This window comes from Spea bombifrons, chromosome 1 (genome assembly GCF_027358695.1).
Source record: "Spea bombifrons isolate aSpeBom1 chromosome 1, aSpeBom1.2.pri, whole genome shotgun sequence".
In the NCBI taxonomy this organism is placed as follows: Eukaryota; Metazoa; Chordata; class Amphibia; order Anura; family Pelobatidae; genus Spea; species Spea bombifrons.
In genome coordinates, this window is record NC_071087.1 from 23,477,347 (window position 1) to 23,498,779 (window position 21,433).

General features: G+C 38.1%; 1 protein-coding gene across 2 annotated transcripts; it reads right to left on the minus strand.

Moving 5' to 3' along the window:
* Positions 1–244: 244 nt before the first annotated feature.
* On the minus strand, positions 245–18,862 carry NMU (neuromedin U). 2 transcript variants are annotated; one of them, XM_053455133.1, is made up of 9 exons: positions 18,697–18,862; positions 8,851–8,909; positions 8,256–8,300; positions 8,117–8,170; positions 7,172–7,201; positions 3,945–4,022; positions 2,188–2,244; positions 1,595–1,633; positions 245–585 (listed from the first exon to the last, which is right to left on the minus strand). In XM_053455133.1, exons 1-8 carry the CDS (start codon positions 18,851–18,853, stop codon positions 1,598–1,600), a joined length of 516 nt encoding a protein of 171 aa, XP_053311108.1. In that variant the 5' UTR covers positions 18,854–18,862; the 3' UTR covers positions 245–585; positions 1,595–1,597. The 2 variants fall into 2 exon arrangements, with proteins under 2 accessions (XP_053311108.1, XP_053311116.1); XM_053455141.1 differs by lacking the exon at positions 3,945–4,022.
* Positions 18,863–21,433: the final 2,571 nt, after the last annotated feature.

The window sequence follows — 21,433 nt, forward strand, 5'->3', positions numbered from 1 at the left end:
GCTGATCAGGGGAAGACATTGAGAGTCGGTGCAGTCTTCCCTCCTTCTGACTGCACCGTGACATTGAGAGGTCCTCTCCCCGTAATCATCCCCAGAGTCCCTCCAAATATCCTAAGGACCCTCCAAATATCACTCCAGAGAGCTATAAAGTTGCCTTTACTAAGATGTCCAAACTTTTTAAAAACATATCTTTATTCATGTCAAAATTTTACTACAATCAGAATAAAAGACAAATTACAAGATCTGAATAAACTGTCCATTTATTTACATGGCAAAATAAATATGCCTAGCCATACTTTAAAGATTAATGTAGCATACATGCAGGACTTTTTTTAAAACACAACCAGTCATGTTTTCATTATTACATCATAGTTATAAACATTACAATGATGGAAATCATATAATAAGTTCATAATGCTTTCAATATATTTAGTAAATTAAGGAAAGGCTGAAGGTGCCAGCCGAAATAATTTAAGATATGAACATTTACATTTTATAGTGACCTTTAAATAATTACACAGTTTTAAAGAAGACCAAATATTTTGTGAAGATCAGATGTTATCTGTTCTGCGTCCCTGGATCAACCTATAATAGAAAGAATGGCAAAATTTACATATTGTGATAATTAAATGATGTGAACATATTTATAATTATATTAATATATTTGAATTTAAGCAGAATGTAATTTTACATCATCACAGTTTTAATGTATTAAGTAAGAGAAATTAATATATTGCTCATTTGTAGAGATAACAAGCGGATAACACATAACATGGCTGTCAATATCTAATTCATTTAAAACGTAAGAGCAATTAATGAATGAATGAACTTTTTTTTTTCGCTTTAAGGACAAACAGCTTTCTCACCTTATATATGCCTTAATTTTACATCTTTGTAATTGCTCAACCATGATTCCCATTATACATGGATGGGATAAATGGATCCATATAGGCGTACTACTCATTAGCTAATAAATATATTATATATAAATATATTATATGAATAAAACGCATCTTGTAGGGTTTAACCCCTTAAGCACAATGGGCGGTCCCTAAACCCATGCATTTTGAGCCCGTACATGTACGGGCTTTGTCATTAAGGGGTTAAATTGTAAATTAACACTGGCTACTGGTGGATCAGTCACCAGACCCAACAACATCCAATGTACATTTGACATGCTATTCAAATCTGCATCCCTCTCTAAACTCAGTGTCTGTTTCTTGTGGATAGTCCTTGTCAAATAGGAGTCTGTGCAACACCAGTCATCATGAGGACCTTTCAACATCCTTCCTTTGGATAATACCAGGTGTGTGAAAGGTATTTTAGTGTACAAAATAAAAAAAGCACAAGCAAGAAGGATTTTTAAACTAGGCGTTGAGCCGGTCTATTAACCTTAACTATTATAGCTATCACTGTGCTTTGAAACCAGAATTCACACAAAGTAAGAAGCTGGTTCAAGGGTAACAAAGAGAAACCCATTTTTTTGAGGATATAGTCACCATTTTAAATAGATTTTTATATTGAACACATCACAGTCCATACGCCTAATAATATTGATGGTGAAATCATGAAAAGTCTAAACAAGTATTAATACCTTTCAGTCGAAGTCCACTGCTCTCCTTCCATTGCGTGGCTAAACATTAAAGACAAGTCAGATAATCAATATGATCAAGTAACTAACATACGGTTCGTATATTGCTCTTAACAGTTATATTTTTAGATTTTCATACGGATTAATCATGGAGAGCTGGATCTGTGTTGCCTTTTAACTGTAGCACAGGGCACCAAGTCACTAACATGAAGGTGATAACGTATCTTTAAAGCCTAGTCTATCACTCTTAGGATTAACAATTGAATTCTCAAAATATATCAGAATTTATTCACTTTTCTTATAAAGGACAAAACTTTCATCTAAAATGGAAAACAAAAATCCCTGAAATTACAGCTTTATGGCAAGTGCGGCCAAGTCGCCCAGTGTTCTCTGCTCATTGAAGGCCAGTCATTTCCCTGAAGGGGCAAAGAAAGTATTCAGGTTTAATTATTTCACAAAGCTACTTCTAAAAACCTACTTTCCCTGCTTTTTTTTTGGGGGGGGGTGTCCAAAGCTAAAATCACAGCTTCCCAGTTAACAACTGAAGCTATCTGCCCTCTTTGCCAACCTCAAAACTGAGAAATGATATATCATACCCTGAACACAAAATGACCTCCTCTGCTTATAATACCTCCCGGACCTTGAACCTGTGCCTGAAAAAGAAAAACAACAATTTTATTATACCAAGAAAATGTATAAAATGTATTCATTTTTAAAAACAAGCCTCTGCCTTAGTAGAGCTCAGTTTTTAGATACTCTGTGTAAAACATAGAAACAGTGCAACTATAATTCATTTTGTACCCAGACTGAGATACCTAGAAATAATGGACTGTTTATGGTCATTGACGTCCTTCATTTAGATATTTACCGTATTTGCTCTGAAAATACTCTGAAACATAGCCCTCGTCTTATATTCAAGGTCGTCTTATAATCAAATAGAGGTCTGACTATAACACTAAAATCCAGATCCCCCGCAGCGCTACAGGGGACCTGGAGCCTTCTCTCTGCCAGCTGGTAAACGTCTGCATGATGCACACAGACAATCTCCGCTGCTGCCGGCCCTTCCGTAGGGCTTCTATGACAGACTGAGCGCAGGGGGATCCTCTCTGGCAGCCAGTGAACGTCTGCACTATACATGCAGACAACGCTTCCACCCCCGGAACTTCCGCTGGGGCTTCTATGATGGAGCACATGACCTTCCAGTGCTCACTAATAGAAGCCCTGGTGGAAGAGCCGGGTAGCAGCAGAGATGGTCTACGCACATTCCGCAGATGTCCACGGCTGCCCCCACTAGACACCAGGGAGTCCGAAGCATGGGGACAAGTCTCGGGATGTACTGTGGCATATAGGGGAGGCAGAGTCGCATATAGGGGGTTATAAGGCATTTCAGAGGGGCATAGTGGGATATAGGGAGTATAAGGCAGTTCCGGGGGGAGGAGTGGCTATAGAAATTATTGGTAATTTAGGTCTGTAGAACACTGGTATATACTCACTCATCAAATTATGGATGGTGCATAAGGGAAATTCATCTAATACATTTTCACTCTCTTTATTGATGGGCCTAGAATTCCCCATATGACACCTTGTCAGTTTAAGTTCTGTGTTGCTTACATTTGCATATAAACGGGTTAGTTATTAATGTCCTCAGCACATAACATCTAAAATGATGGTCCTCTCTAATTATATCATAAACACCACCTGATTATTTTAAAAAAAATCATGCATTTCTTTTTGTACACAGAGTTATATTTATAACAAGATGAAGGAGAATGGGAAAAAATTATGGAATAAAAAACCTTATGGAATATCACTGACATTTACACTGGTCCAATTCAGTCCAATTTGCCAACTATGTCTCAACGCCTGCAGCAATACTTAGTTCATTTAAAGAGTTGTTTTGATCAGGAGAAAACCATCTTTCAGCCCAGATTGTTTCCAGGTTCGCGCTGAAGATATTGGAAGCTTAACCATGGGACTTTTTTGGAGATCAACCAATAAATCATTGGTTCCTAACTTGTAGGTCCCCTTGTCTTAAGCACATAATCACTAAAAATAGGCATTGTGCATGCGGCCCATCTAGTCTACCTTTGTTTATTCTTTAGGATAACTTTATGTGCATCCCAAGCTATGCATTAAGAGCAGCAGAAGTGATAATAACCTCATAGTTAACTATCCTAGAACTAATAGTTGAGTTATCAAACCCAGGTGACATTAAGGTGCATCGCTTGGCTCATGTGAAATTGTTAGATGACATGTGAACTATAATCAGACATTCAGATTTAAAAACAAAGCGATAACAGAACAAAAAAACCTAATCGACAAATAACAAGGTGATATGCATAACTGTACATACGTCAGATCTGGATCTCTTAATTCTTCTGTCAAAAAGCTGAGGGGCGAGTTGCAGCAAAGGATGCACAACAGAGGAGGACTGAGGACATGAAGACATATGGATGAGCAACGGAGCTCCGATTGAGGAGCACACAATGCTTTCTTTGTTAATACATGGACAAATAATGTCACACAAACTGAAAATGCCACCTTACTTAAGATTAGTGTTTTACAAACTGACAGTTCAGAATAATGAATGTGCAAATGTTCTGTAATAAAAAGAACGCAACATACAATAAACAACACAATCACTGACCCAATGTGTGGTTGCAGAAATAAAATATATGGAAAAACAAATCTGTGATTTCCGTGAATAGTGCTAATTATTTTCTGCTGTTTATAGGAAGTAAATGTAAAGTATCTCTGTTGCCATGGTGATTTCTTTTTTTTTCCCTTTCAATATTGAATTGTATTTTTACTGTACTCCAAAGTACTCCAGTGGGAGTTTATGCCAGTCAGGACTGTTGGTGGCTATGGTACAGAAGATGAGGAGCCAGCCGAAGCTTCCAATGGGCTTGTTTTTCTTTTATTCACCTTCTTCTCACCAATGTTCATAGACCTAAACCCTTGAGCTACTACTTCACTGCAACCACAATGGCCCTCTTTACCTGGGTAGTAACATGTTCTGAATACCTGCGGCTTGTTTGTAATACAGGTCTTATTTGGAGCCCAATGTCCCTAACATACATCCAAAAGCTTAACCCCTTAAGGACAATAGGGGTTTTTACTCGTAGAATATTGCGGGATAATGGCTCTTTTGACGTTTTTCAGTGTTACTGTTTAGCTGTGATTTTCTTCTTTCTCATTTCGTGCTCCCACACATATTATATATTGTTTTTTCCAGGACAAACAGGGCTTTCTTTAGATACCATTCATTTTATCATATCATCTAATTTACTATAAAAAAAATGATAAAATATGGGGGATTTTTTGTTAAAAAATTACTTTTTCTCACTTTTTAAACAGAAAACTTTTACTCATCTGCAAAAACTAATGAAAAAACCTGCTAAATAGATTCTACTATTTGTCCTGAGTTTAGAAATACCCAATGTTTTTATGTTTTTTTGCTTTTTTCTGCACATTATGGGGCAATAAGTACAGGTAGCGTTTTGCCATTTCAAAACCTTTTTTTCCAAATCTGGTAATTCTTCCCCCCATGTGCCATTTCGGGTATCTTTGAAGCCGGCCAATGCAATTTACCCCATCAAATCATATATTTTTAAAAACTAGACACCCCAAGGTATCTGAAATGCTGGTATTTTAACCCTTTCCATGCACTACCTTACCACCACCCTTAGTGAAACTTTATGGTAGGACATTTTTTTTTTATATTTTTTTCACACACGTTGTACTTCAGGTATAAATTTATCGCTCCTGGTCTATGTCCGTGTGAAACAACACCCCAATATGTGTTCAGTAACATCTCCTGAGCGCAGAGATACCCCCATGCATGGGTTTGTAGGGTTATTTGGGAGGTAAAATGCCGCCTTTGTGAGGTGTGTATTTTTTTGCCATTTAGACATCTGCCCCATGTCCCATATTTGGGACATCTTTGAACCCGGCCAATTCAATTTACCCCATCAACTCATATATTTTTTAATACTAGACACCCTATGGGCATTTGTAATGCCAATATTTTAACTCTTTCCATGCTGGAATTTTTGTAATGATAAAGAATTTTAGGACTTGCTTATTAAAAACTTTTTTTTTTTTTTTTTTAATGACAGTGGGGATTTTTACATGTTACAATATTTTTTTAATTTTTTTTTAAACATTTTTGACCAATTTTTTTTTTTTTTTTTTAATTACCAGTCACTCTCATTAGTGAGCTGGGCTCCATTGACCTTGCATGGTTGAATGCAGTACCTGCATTCAACCTGCAGGAGGAGCTCGAGAGTTCTCAAGAGGGTCTGGATAGACCCTCTGTGAACTCAGATCTATTGTTAATGCCATCCTGTGAATGACGGCAACGTCATTCACAGGATGGCACTTGTGGTTGCTCCTCGGAGCAATCACAAGGCGATCGGGGTAGGGGGGTAGTGTTGCTGATATGCCTCGATACTCAGGCATGTCAGCAACACAGTTTATGCTTAGGAAGCGATTCCTATCGCTTCCTAAGCAGTTTTAGCCGGGCGCCGCCGCGATCTTTGATGATCGGTGCGGCGGCGGCCATTTTTCTTCCGGGGAGGGCTGCCAAGGGCTGCCCTCCCCGGATCCACGGTCAGCCTCACTTGTGAGGCGATCGCGGCGATGCAGCTATTTAACGGCAGCCCGTACATGTACGGGCATTGTCGTTAACACGTTGCACGGCAACCCCGTACATGTACGGGGATTGTCGTTAAGGGGTTAAGATAAAACAATTGGTACAACATCTGTTCTTGTTACATAATAGCAGACGTTATTTGTGTTCCTCGATAGAGGGTCCTGTCCAGTCCTACGTGTTTTGCCAGTTGCCAACTTCTGACAGAGATGATCTCGTGAACATGTCATATAGTTATAATAACAAGTATGTCTCATCCTGTGTATTTTGGGTGGTGGTGCGATGTGTCTTTGGCATAAAGACTAAGACATGGTATTCTGAAAAATTCCAGTCACACTGAAGTAGTAGTGAGTCAGTAGCCATTATAATTAATGTGTTGGCTGAGCTTGAGGTCTTATCTAAAGATATGAAAATTTATTCATATGAACAATATTACAATTATATGTTGGCTTTTTACTGATCGGCAAAGTATTTAATCAGAAATACCCTAGAATACCCTAGCACCCTGATCTAGTGATCTAGATATCTAGAAAAATAAAGAAAATGGTGGACTAGGTATAGCAACTTTTTGAATTCAGTGAGCAAATATTCATCAATATATCATAAAGATCCTCACACAACCATATATTCTTACAAACCCACTAATTAATCTAAATTAAAGGACAATCATCTTAATAATTCATTTATATTATAACGTGTGGCCTTGCTAAGCAAAGATGGTGGAAAAATCCTCCCTAAAACTAACCTAAGTTTAATGTTAAATATGGGGATCTCCCACAAACTGTGTAAATTTACAGTGATGTCTGATTCATGACATGACTGAATAATGAAATAAGAACTGTGCGGAAAAGAGATTAAAATGCTTTTGTTCACTACAGAACTAATTCAGTTGTTAAGGATATCTCCACAGTGCAAAGTACAAAACTTACCCTTTTGGTGTTGTCTTTTTCTTCAGAGTCCTGAGCAGCAAAAACAATGAAATGTGGAGAATTTGAGAAAAAAAACTTAATAAACGACAATTTGTGATAATTAGAACATCTTATATTTTCACATGTATAGCGTCATTAACCAAGTCCATCCGGTCCTCTTTAAAAACAAAGGTGTTCACTTGGGGGACATCAGACTGATGCCTTAAAAAACATTATCAGGCTTATAGCATATTTATGTTTCCGAACATCTAGATGGCTTAAATCAATTTAGATACTGAGTTTGGTGTGCTGGGTGGTATTAAAATGAATGGCGTCACACCATGTTACAGAACCGGAACTCTCATTCGTCTTTGTTAAGGAATTTGTATCTTGTACCCTAGGATAGTCATCAGTCCTTATGTTCCATAAGAAAATTAGTGCGTATTAAAGGTATACCCTAACTATGTTGTGCCATGCCTGATTTTGTTCAGAATTTTAGTGGTTATTGAGGGATACCATTTTATGCTATGGGGCATAACTCATGATCTGCCCAGTAAGCCACAAGTATCACAAGGGATATCATCAGCTTTGGTTTCCTGCAAACCTGTGTTACCAACTCTATAAGGGATGTGACCATATATAAGTTTTATTTTCCATACTAGGTCAAGTGAATCAGCACAATAGGTGGGTTAAATGGATGGAACGGGTCTGTTCTGAGGATAACAAGATTTCTTCTGGTGGCTCTACTACGTTCAGCCCCGGGGGCGTTTTCTGACAGATAAGGGATCTCCTGAAGAGGCATCCTAGATGTTCTTCCACCCCAATGATCACTTGGCATCTAACACTGTAGGGAAATCTGTGAATGTCTTACAATAGCAATCAGCAGGCATGTACACCGCATGGTATTTGGGTATTTTATCATTGGATGCATCCAAAACCACAATGTGTTTAAAAAAATGTTTTTACCTGCAGAATTTCAGCCATAATCTTCAAGCAAAATACTTTTAATGGATATGATACCTGTATTCCAAAGACAAAAGGGTGCAAATTCACAGCTCTACATAAATACAGGTAATAACATACACGATGATGCATGTGAACTTACCACTGTCTGGGAATCTGAAAGAATTTCGGAACATGTATCCATTATCTGTAAACACAGAAATATGAAATGTGTGTCAATGAAAACTGAAATATATACGCTCAATTCATCAGCAATTACGCCAGTTCAAATAATATAACCGAGATGAGCCAAATGGCAACTTTAAATAGTGAACAGAGGCACAGAGACCTCGGATAACTCCAACTTCCAAGTGTATCAAGCATTTATCAAGGAGGTATCCAGATAATGGAGAACTAACATACCTGAGAACAGCACTTTCCTATCCCCACCACCTAGGGTTTGCCTGCGGTCCCATATTGTACTGTAAGCAATGTTCCAAAGAAGTATTATTTTAGGGTCTTTGTGAATGGAAAGTGCCGTGGTTAGCAGGCACACCCACAGTCAGGGGCAATCTACACGAGCCTGGTCCATGAAGGATGCAGCTCATCTACAACAAATCCAAGGCAGATTGCCCCATTGGGTAAACAGGCTCCCCGGTGAGCTGCCGCTCAATGGAGATCTTTCATTACCCCCGAGCCCATTTTTAGCATGGAGGACTGTGCCGAGCCAACACAACCTCCATAGTGTCAGTACTTACTCCCACCGGCGACTGCAGGTCCGGCTCTGCTTGGAGTGTGTATGACGAGAAAGGTGCACCTACAAAATAAACACACAAAAGGGCATGCATAATGTTACACAATGTAGCTATTGTATCTTGCTTTTGACAAATATAAACAGTATAAAATCTAACAAGAGATGCTACAGTATTAACCTTAGGATGTTTGCCCCATGCAATAATTCCCTTTAAAATGTATGTGATATTTTCTATATAATCCAGTATACTGCATTGTGGAATCTGTTGATACAGGATTAGGAAAAGGTAATATATTAACTGCATTTTTACCGGGTCATCGTGTGATCTCACCATGATATCATTATTGGGTAGCCTCTATCGGTACAGACTACAAGGTAGGTTGGTGATCACATATAGGACATCACAGACACAAATCACAAGAGCCAGCTCTGAAGAGCAAATGAATGGCAAGCTTAGCCTGTGAACTGCTGCTGTGAATTTAGAAGCAATCAACAATCCTTATGTTATTTATGACATTAGATCAGGCCTGAATATCCAAGAAAGTGCTTTCCTGTATTAACAATATAATTATATATATATATATATATATCTATATATCTATAATATATCTATATATATATATATATATATATATATAGATATATATATATATGTGCCATTGCCAACAGTTACATTACAACAGCTGCACTCGCCTGTTGCTAGGACGGAGCTCATGCCTTAAAAAAGGATCTTTTCTCCTTCCTCTCTCTATACACCTGGGGGGACTCAGAATACCTTATTATGTGGCACTTAAGGGAATAATTACATAAACTAAAGTGGCGGTATAAATCCTGCTCTTAATTATTTGATTTAGTTATAGCTTATTGCCTTGCTTGCTTTGCGTATAATTGCTTAAGATTACAGTAAGGTTATCATCTTGATGATTAGTTTAGTTCCTGGTTTTAATTAAATGAGCAACACGCAGCACTTCATTAAAATACGAAAAAAATAGTAAAACATAAGAAAGATTTTCTATTTTCTGCAATTTATTGACAAATCGTTTGCACGGTGAGCAAATTAATGCTGGTACTACAGAACATATCAAGAAAAAAAAAAGTGTTTTAACCTTGAAAGAAGCATTCATTTGGTTTAACGCATGGAAGATCGGCTCATTTTGTCCATTTTAGTATCTGCAGTAATATTTCATACCTTACGGTATGAAATATGTTGAGAATAGCCCAATGCCTATATTATTTAAGCTTAACCTCTTTGTATTAAACTCTACAATTTTTGCTTAGTTATTCCATTTATTCATTGCCTTTTCTGTGATGAAATATCTGCTTATACTATATAAACTTTAAATCACACCTTAGCATTTTATTCCTCTTTACTCCATTTTACCCTCTGTTGTACCTTTTTAACCACTTCTACCATCAACCTTTCCCAAGAGTAATATGTGCTGAGAGCTGTTAGCTTTTCTTAAAGTTTTATCCTGTAAACATGCATTATTTTAGATATAATACGAGTAATCAGAAGTAATAGGATTTTTTTTTTTTTTGCTAAAGAGAAACTAAAAGTTGTTAACTAGCGGAAAGTTAGGGATCAACTCAGTCCTTAACACGTCTCAGCAAAGCTCCATTAAGAATTTCCTTACAAGTGCTTTTGAAAAAAATCAATGAGATAAACCAGGCATGTCCATGGTCAGGACAGAAAATGCCACCACATATCATCCATGACATGCTCAATCCTCCAGTAAGACAGTAATGAGGTCACAGGTATACTGGCATCCACCACCAACGGGGTCTCTTATGACCGCTTTTGATTGACAAAGAGGATAATCCTCTCATTGTGTGACATCTGAGACTCAGGTTCCATCTTCCAAGCTCTGGCAGTTCAACCACCTGATCTCCTTCACCTTTGTGTCAACATCTCAACCCTCCCAAGGTTCTATGCCATACCTCGGATCACAAGTGTAATATCGAGGGCACTGCCTACCAACCTATAAACCCTCATTTTAAGGACAGAACATTAGTCCAGATAGCTATACCAGAGCTATATCCTGCCACTTGAAAATGTGTCCTTTGTTACACCTTTATACCTGTTGTGATGAGTGCTTAAGACAAACGTATACTATCTTGATTGGATATTTTGATTCTGTTGGATTTTTGATCACCCAAACAAGTATGTTAGGTACCAGTAAGGCATTTCTTAGGCACTGTTAATACATAGTTACAAATATAGTAACATAGTTCATAAGGTTGAAAAAAGACCTAAGTCCATCAAGTTCAACGCTTCTACCTAACCTTCCTATTCTTGATCCAAAAGAAGGCAAAAAAACCCCCTAATTAAGCTTCTTCAAATTCTGCCATCAGGGGAAAAAAAATTCCTTCCTGACTCCAAGAGGCAATAGGATTTCTCCTTGGATCAAGAAGCTCTAAAATATTAACATTATTCTATTTATATCCCTGTATGGCATGCCTTTCTAAAAAAAAAAATATCCAGACCCCTTTTGAAGGCATCTAATGTACACATATATATGTTTTTCTCATTTCCGTACTTTGCACCCCATCCGCTAGGCAAAATCTAGGTTTAACAGATCATTGATGAACTTGCTGATTGACTCCACAATACAATTATGTTTCACTTGATTTTTATCTCTGAATTGTCATTACTTGACCCAGAATCACGTTATTTACCACCAATAGTTTCTCAATATATAATTTATTCTCAGAAAAAATGCAACAACTTGACATTACGGCAAAAGTCACCTTAAAACAAACTAAAACTAGAAATGATATGTATTAATGTGATTTGAACATTAAATCTGGAGACAGTTATTATTGCAGAAATATGCAGTAAATAATTAGTATGATGATTTATTCCGATTGTGGTCTATGGAGATGTACAGATCTGACAGCTAATAAAAAATGCTTGACTAAGTTAGGCCTCCAATCTTCTACATTATCATAATGTCATAATTCCTACGTTATGAAGCAATAATTCATGTGCATTACGGTACAAACAGATGGCATACAGATGTTAGTGGCTTAAGCAAGTACCCAAGCTATGAAAACCAAAACGGCTACCCTGGCTTAGCTCAACTTCAACAATACAGACAGGAATATCCACAAAGTGATTTTTACCTTAACCCCTTAAGGACAATGGGCGGTCCCTAAACCCATTGAAAACAATGCAATTTGAGCCTGTACATGTATGGGCTTTGTCATTAAGGGGTTAAGGATATTTTGAAATATGTATGCTAATAATAATCTGGAATTATTCAGAGAAGGTAGAAAAAAAATATATAAAAAATTGAATTTTCTGCCTGCACACTCTTCGTCAGATCATCTTAAAAATTATCCAAATTTAAATATGCATCTTCTAATTGGAGACACCCTTTGTGTGCAAAATACACATTATTTCGGGAGATTCCAACCTGTTGGTATATCTACTGGAATTTCAATGAGGGAATAAACACTCATTTTCACTCACCTTTCTATTTTCTTGAATTGGTTTGAAGAAAAAAATCAGGTTTTTATTTAACATTAACTGTTCACTCCTTGTGGTAATTATTACCGACTATAAAACATATGAAATACCTGATGTAAGCAGTTACAGTAGCTAAAAAAAAACTAAAATCTGAAATGCCAAGTGTTACAATCCCGCTTTAATAAATAGCATTAGTTGAAGATCAGCAAAGTGATCCCCATGATCACCTAATTAGTTATACCCCACTGTACTATTCCAGACACGTGTAACAGTAGTTTGATACATATTACTGAGCCTTTGTGTGACGATGACATGATTGTGTGTTTTATATCTCCCATACTACAATACATAAGGTAGAATAGCATTTCAAGTCATGCTCATAATATTAAACACACCGATGTGACTCATGTTAGGATTAAAATGATTGCTAAATGACATTAAAACTAGACATAGATTACTTGGTTTATGAAGATATTAATCGACAAAGCCAACCAGCCACTTGAAAACAAGGATAGTCAAATTGAAGCTTCTGTGGTCTGAGGGTCCCATGATGCCCAGGGCGACTCGGCATTCAGAAATGACATTATAAAGGAGTGCAAACCAGCTTTTGATTTTTGATAAGAAGGTCCTGAATTACACCCGGCTGGTCCTTTTAGTCCCTCCTAATTAGTCCTGGTAGTTTCATCTGTTAATCCTGGCCTTGCGTTTATAGGGCTGTTGGTGCACCAACCCACCCTGCTCTTCTGGATATTCCACCTTTGAATAATCTCTCACTGTATAACGATGGACTTCCCTTCCCTGATGCATGAGCAGCAGCAATGGTTTCTCTAAGGTCATTGCTGATATCTTTGCTCAGTGGCATTGTGTTAACACACACCTGAATGCTCCAGACCAGCAAACTGCTAAAACTGTATGTGTGTGTATATATATATAATGTATATATGTCCCACATGGACATCTTTCCTGGACATGCACCGAGTCAAAGTTGCCCCGGTCTCCAAATCCTGGTCGCAGAGTTAAAGAATATATTAATGAATAGACCTGAATGAGTGGCTGTCTGGATATGACTCCAGGGGGTGTCTCCCCTTCAGAATACCAAGACATTTAGGGTATTGCTATGCTTCAAACTTTGTGGGATGTTTGGGGAAGGCCCTTTTCTATTCCAGCATGACTGTGCCCCAGTGCACAAAGCAAGGTCCAAAACGGATGTGAAAGAACTTGACTGGCCCGCAAAGAGCCCTGACCTCATCCAGGGGGGTAACCAGAAACCACAGGGCCCTGGTGTGAAAATTGCCCCAGGACCCTTAACTTCAACAGCTAGCCTGTGCCATCATTGCCCCTTGCCCCTCTTCCAACATAACTCTGGTACACATATGTAAACACACTTACACAAATGACACACACTCATTCTCACTAACATACATACAATCCATCTCACCCCACTTACACATACATGCTCATACACATACACATACACATCTGTGTTCACAAACAAATACACATCAATGCCCACACTCACACACACACACACACACACACAATTACACATCCATGCTCACACACACACATACAATTACACCAACTCCATCTTAATGTATTTAGAATGCAATGTCATCAAAGTCCCTGTTGGTGTAATGGTCAGGTGTCCCAATACTTTCGTCCATATAGTGTATATTTCACATTTTGTTGTATATCCACTGAATTGTCTAATAAAAGGTTGCCACAAAAAACCTTTGTTAGAATGAATCTAAACACCATATCATGAGTGAATAAAAATATTTCCCTTGAAATAGAGGCAAAGTAAGGCGATCAGCGTGGCCCCCCTTAATGTGAAATAGTTTTTCTGCTTGTCACCATTTAACAATTGGCTGCATGGTGGCCATCAGATCTTAACACAAGCACCCCTTCCTTTTGAATGGGTGAATGAATGAGCGAACAAATGAATGTACAAGTGTTTAGGGGCAGAAATGGGACAGACAGGCTGAGTGGGCAAAGGTTGTACAGGCAGGCTGTGAAGGGGCAGAGGTGGCACTGTGGGAGGTCTTGCTTGTTAAGTTGGAGTGTCCCGGGGTAATTTGCACAATGGGGTCCTCCCTGTGGTTTCTAGTTACGCCCCTAGTGTGTTGTGAGCACATAAGCGTGACCACCCAATATGGGGCTGGTGTCCAAATATTTCCTGGGCTGCTTTTCATTCCTAGTCAGGTCCTGTTAATGGGCTGGTAACCAAGACATTTGTGGGAACTGAAGAAAAAAAGGGCTTTTTTTGTATAATGCTGGTTATATAGTGATGCACTAACTGGGGTACATTTAGTAAAACTTGGTTTCATGCATTTTAGGTGACAATATTACAACAAATTAAAACTGTTTTATTTTATCCCGTTATATTCAGATAAAATGGGCAAATATTTGGTGGAATGAAACAATGTTTTTAAAGATGTACTATTGTATATTATCTTGTATATTCTATATATAAGAACCATCTTCTCTACTGACACGCCAACAGCGGAGATCTCATCACGATCTTGTTCCCTAAGAGACATTCATCTTTGTTAATTAAAGATCAACACGCTTTAGTAGAAAGAGATCCTGGAAGGCTAACCCAGAGGTAGCCAAGAACTATCCCAGCAGCCGTAGGCTAGCAGATGTATCTCTATGGTTCACCACGATTACCAAGATGCTGTCTGAGAATCATGGGAGTTCAACAACAATGTTGCACTGTTGGACTTAAGGTCCGATATTGAGAAACCGCTCCACATAAAAAATAATTTAACTATATTAAATAGGGAGACTAGTAAATGTAGGAGTGTTTTAGGAATTGTATAAATACACAAAACATATTTCACAATTCAGAGTCGGGTCTTCTCCACGAAAACCATTTCCATGTTTTCTAAATGTCTTAATGTTTCAATCTTGCCAAGAGAATTTAATTTTATTTGGAAAAGCCAGTCTGCTTTTTCCCAGTTATACCCAAATAGCATTTTCTTTACAATCCTATGAAAATGTCAGTAATAAGGACATTAACCTCCAGCTTCAGAGAGGATGCTGTGTGTAAGACAGCCTTGTAACAGACATTGTATACAACGGATTCGTTTTTTCACCCTTTTTTAAAGCATCATTTTGGAAAATGATCACAATGCTGATCTGTTTCAATCTCTGCTGAAATAAAGTGCTAGAACTTGACCCCTGTTTGCAGCAATGCCACCTGTCGGCTGTGGTATCCTGGCACCCTTCCACCCCATGATGCCTAAATACGATGGATCTAGTAAACAGTTCTCCTTAACTCGTCCTGTTTAGCCATTGTACAGCGCTGCAGAATATGACCCCGCTATAGAAGTCAATAAATAATAATAATAATAATAATAATAATACACCTCCTCCAGTAGCTACTGCAGCTGTTTTATGTAAGATGGTCTGCATACATGTATTTGTCACGGGGTCAGTGGAACCAGACCCAGACAGGACCATTAACAGAGTTACCAACAACCGAGTTAAACTGTGTTATGAAATAACGTCCCGTCATCCTTATATCCCAAAAATCCAGGATTCCCAAACCTTTGTTTTTAATGCCAGATGTCCGTTAAAATGGTCTTTGTGTGACCTTACCATACAAAAAAATCATTAACGCTATTTCTATATCAGGCTATCCAATCGAACAGATCCAGAAGTGACACAATATTTCCGATAGTCAAACACTCCCTACTAAATTAATACTCAACTATTTAAAAAACAAACAAAAAACACACAAATGGCAATTTCCATACTTTCAATACCTTACATAACATATTCAATAACTGAACCTGGTCAGTAAAGGACAGGCACTTTTAGTGTTTAGGACTCCATATAGAATGAGTCCAGCTCATGACCCAGTCTGCTCTGGCATGAAAGCCTGTAAAACAGGACTAGTCTCATGGACCAGGAAAGGGTCAAAAAAAAGGAAAGTACTAAAAAAATAAAATAAAAAAAGGATTTACAGTTTTCTTTTTTTGTGCTGGTTTAGGTATTACTAATTAATTGCCAATTTAAAAAAAGTTAGACAGCTTTAGACAGAGGTTAGACAGAAGAAAGGAAACATGAGCTTAAAATATATACAGAACGAAATAATAAAGTACCGAAACAGTAAAGAAATGATTTCAAATCTCATGTATAATACTCACGTCTTCCCCTGGAGAGGGAACGCATAAAAATAACAAGATCTCTAGGTTTTGTGAATTCTGAATTAAACGTGTATATTATACCTGAGATTTTGGAGAAGAAGCTAAAAAAACACAGATTTAAAGCCTTTTATTTAAGTACAGCCGTGGTATTTTTATGGCAGGAGTACTTTTCGAAACATACACTTTTGCATTTTTCTATTAATTTGTATATATGTGATTTTAACGCCCACCTGGACGACAGTTTTACAAGCAGTGCTACTGCTAAAGAACTAATATTAAAAAGAAGAGTTTAGAGATATTTTTAGGATTATTGTTTTAAATAGCAGCATCCTATTCCGTAGCGCTGTACAAAGGGTAGACAGGACAGAACAAGTAGTATGTAACAGAACAATTTGACTCACAGAAACAACAGGCGAGGAGGACCCTGTTCAAACCAGCTTACAATATATAAATATATAGAGAAATTGTGGGGTTTTTACAAATCTTCAAATTGGTGTATAATTTAATTTAACCCCTTCAGTACCAGGCTATACAGTAGCACACAATGCTGGTACTGTACAGATTTCATTATTTGCCTTGTTAAGAGAAAACTCCACATACAGTAAAAATAGAATTACATTTATAATAAAAAGAGAGACATAAAAGAAACTGGAAACACACTGCTGACCAAAAGCATATAGTATAGGAGTATAGTGATAAAAGCCAAACTCTCTGGATGGACAGAATATTGTACATCATTATATATATATACACATATATATATATATATATATATATATATATATATATATATATATATAATACTATAATATAATAATATATATATATAATACTAAAATATAATAATATATTTATATAATACTAAAATATAATAATATATTTATATATAATACTATAATATAATAATATATAAATATTATATATCCATTCTAATCTAGGGACACCGCATGCCTTTAAAATATAAAAGAACCTCTTGAAAAAAAACCCCAAATCACTGGGAATATTATACATTCAAATTACTTTCTTTTAAACCCATTTAGTGTTGGGGGGGTTATAATGAGTGATTCCAGTGCACAATATGACAAGTGACTTTCCATGGGTTGCTCTAATGATATCACACTTTATAAAATGTACACGTGAAGCCCTTTATAAATCGTTGTTAGACATGTTCCAGAAGTTAGATTAAAGTGTTGAAATGAGTCGCCTATCTTTGCAGACTTTTATCCCTCAAAAGCAACAAGTGATGAAATCTCAACTCTGAAATCCAAATCTAGAATTATGATTTTCGGTCTCGCCGAGTCCTTTATTTGATTCAAGTAAAGATTGATCTCAGCTCAGGTTTATGAATTGAAGTCCATCCACACGCAGTTCCTAATAACCTCATTGGAGCCGGGCTCCAGCTTCCTATTGCACTAATACATTGCATTTTAATGACCGATATTTGGAGAAAACGAAATTATGAAGACAGACAGGAAAGAGAAGTTCTGTCTGCGTTTATGGAGAGGTCACTGGGCTGTGTGTGCAACTCCAGCAGAACACGAGCCAAATTAATGGCCAGAGTGTGTTACACGCCTGTATGATGCATGACAAGATGTAACTTACACGCCTGTATGGTGTATGACAAGATCTAACTTACACGCCTGTATGATGCATGACAAGATCTAACTTACACGCCTGTATGATGCATGACAAGATCTAACTTACACGCCTGTATGATGCATGACAAGATCTAACTTACACGCCTGTATGATGCATGACAAGATCTAACTTACACGCCTGTATGATGCATGACAAGATCTAACTTACACGCCTGTATGATGTATGACAAGATCTAACATACAGAAACCATTCTACACATTATTATCATTATTATTTGTTTATATAGCGCCATCATATTCTGTAGCGCTGTACAATGCCACACACCAAACACATACTGTGCACCTGTATGACTTAGTGCTAATGAAACACTGTAGGTCAGAAATAAACTAACATATTTAGGAGAGAAAACCTGAAAATATTGATATAAAATAGATGGCTGTTTAAAAACTACAGTTAGCAGAAAAATGTAGAAAAAGAAGGGAAAATGAAGTTTGTGTGTTTGATGACAAAAAAGTTCAGTTTGCAAGTAAAACTGGAAATGAAGATGGAAAGAGAACAGTGAAAAAGGCATGTCTGGCACTTGCTGCAACCAGGTGGCAGGAGCCCAGTGTATGGGGAGGAATCTTACCTTGGGAGGTGGAAGCCCACGATGCCAAGATGAGGGCGAGTAGTAGCCCACCCAGAGGATGCCTCCTGAAGCTGTGCTGGTGACTGCCTGGGGGTCTCTCCTCATCGCCATTGTGCAGGGCTGGCTGCTTCTTCCTCCAGCTCGTGTGGGTCAGCATCCCCTCTGAGTGCAGCTCTCCCTGAGCGGTGCGGAGGCTCGCGGTGTGTGCTGTGCGCTCGGCGCTGCGCTTTTATACTGAGACTGCATGGAGCGATCGCTGAGCTGCGCTCCGGAGCGCGTCATCAGCCCGGCTTCACCACCCACCACCCGCTGAATCATTCCTGCCCCCCACAGCGTGCAAGCAACGGTTTACCCTTTGGTGACTAACGAAAGATGTGCCTGCCGGGGCTCCCAGGGGGTGTGGATGAAGGAGATGGGCATGGATCAGATTGGTGATGTTGCTTTAGCTACTGTGAAAACATCATACATATTAATAGCCAAAGGCAGTCAAATTCCACATAGAGCCACCAGAGTATCTAAAGAAACGAGGGCTTTGGGCAGCATCCTCACTGGATCCGTTCTGTGCTCCTTTTATGTGTTTTCAATGCATTCCCCTTTCCCTCATTGTTGTGGAGTGAGCTGTCTGCTGAATGGATTTTGACAGCTACAAAAATGGCTGGATTTGCCCCCCAGATCTAGTGATGTCACCCCATATGCTCAGTTTTCTAACACATATGGCTACATTTATAAGGATCTGTATTCATTTTATATATTATTAATAATAGTGAATAGGCAACCCAATGTAGGGAAAAATCCCACCAATTGTATCATAGCCCCGCCCCCGGACTAGGGTGACCAGATTCAGCAGTGTTTCCATACATAATATCCATTTTACATATTGCTAATGAGCACATGTAAAGTGCTGCCCTGCAGAATGTGTGATGTATAATTGTAATTGATGCTATTCTTTTGAGTTTACACACAGCTGAATGCGGACAAACGCAGTTCTCCATACATGTATGGGAGGAAGCAAACATCAAACTTTGTACAGCGCTGCTGAATATGATGGAGCTATTTAAATAAATAAATTAATTTCAATTTAAAGTCAGTAAAATTCCTCCTTGGACAGTGCTCCAGCTCATACTTCTGAGAAGTGTTAGAAGTTAGAGATTATAAATATCCAGAAATGTCCTGGTTTACCTAAAATGAAATAATAAAATACCTTTAATGCTCTTTTTTTTACGTCTTGGTAAACTACAATATAAATAATTTCAGCCGTATTCTAATAACGAATCAGATATCCCCAGCGATGGGAGAAACATATGTTTTGGCACATCCTAAAGTTTAAAAAAATATATATTTTTTTTAAGGAAACAAAGGGAGTTGATTTATTATGATCATAAAACGCTACTTTTTATCAACTCGTCTTATGTTTACAGTGAGAAAATCACACATGCCAGGTTCACCTAGTTTATTAATGCATATCTACCCCATGCTCAAACATTTCAGGGCAATATCCCCTTTCTCCACGCGCCCACCCAGTTAATCGTACAGTTGCTAATAATGTGCTATTAACCTAATCGATGACTAGTAGCTGTGACTCAGAAGGGTTCATTAGAATTTATCTGAGGATTGAGTTTGTTTACCGCAAGCAGCATGTATCTGACTCACGGTGCATTGTGCCCATAGCCGTACGAAGTGCGCACCCTTGGATGACACCACTATCCGTACCCAGAAACCCAGGCTGAATCCACAGCAAAATACCCCAAAAGGGTCACCCCACAGCAAACGAGTAATATCGGTAGACAGGCCAAAGTCACGGGTGAAGAAACGCGCAGAATATGAGAATAGATGCAGGAAAGAGAATAGTGAGGTCCAGAGGCGCGAGAACAATTCTTCATGGAGACAACGGGGCTGTTTGAGGTTAGGGTGCATACGCCACTCACAGATGTTCTGCGTCCATGGTGGAGAAGCTACACCGGTGTCGATATACCCACAATGTCTTGCAATCATGTTGGGCACCAAACATGCATCCAAGTGTGAAATCCAGTATTTCAATATACCATGGATGCACCCCAACCTCAAACAGCCTGTTGTCTCCATGAATGTATGTGATGCGGACACGCTTACAGCATGCACTTGACAATGTAGAGCATTAACTGTAGTTTATTGAGGTGAATTCTGCATCATTTTTTTTTATAAATATGAAAACATTTTTAGAAACATAACAATGACTATGACTGCGGAGTGACAGCCATTGATAATATACTGGTTGGTTATAGGTGATTTAAAGCATTGTGAATTTATAAAAATAAGTATACAAAAAATAGCAGAGCTAAAAAGTGTAAAAGGGATAAAAATTCAGGTTCCCGGGTTGCTGCTAGAACAATAATGACCAATAAGTGCACAAAACAAAGCATGAATTCAGCGCGTTCCCAGCAAATACCATTCAAAAAAAATCACATATCATTTATAAACTATAAACACTGGAGATTCCGTCACACTACACGGCCATGTATTGCTTACCCCGTCACTATGTAAAAATACCCCAGGTTGGGCGAGAACTGTCTAATCTTTCATGGCTACATTCTTTACTAAGGAGCTGAATCGGCAGGAATGCGTTGCATTTTAACCCAAAAGAGACTCTCAAACAATTTAATGCTTTCTCTGGACACCGTTAACGAGACGACTGTGTGGCAGGAGATGCTGCTTAACCCTGAGGTTTGGTCAGAACCTTCAAAAATGCACAATACAAAAA

Bases quoted from the DNA above. Each gene is read 5' to 3' on its own strand.
- NMU (XM_053455133.1), bottom strand. From the start codon at position 18,853: ATGCTGACCCACACGAGCTGGAGGAAGAAGCAGCCAGCCCTGCACAAT. The intron at 2,245-3,944 runs GTATGTACAGTT...TTTCTTTTTCAG, and splicing joins TTAAGAGATCCAGATCTGAC to GCACAGGTTCAAGGTCCGGG. The intron at 1,634-2,187 runs GTATGATATATC...TTTAATGTTTAG, and splicing joins GAGGTCATTTTGTGTTCAGG to CCACGCAATGGAAGGAGAGC.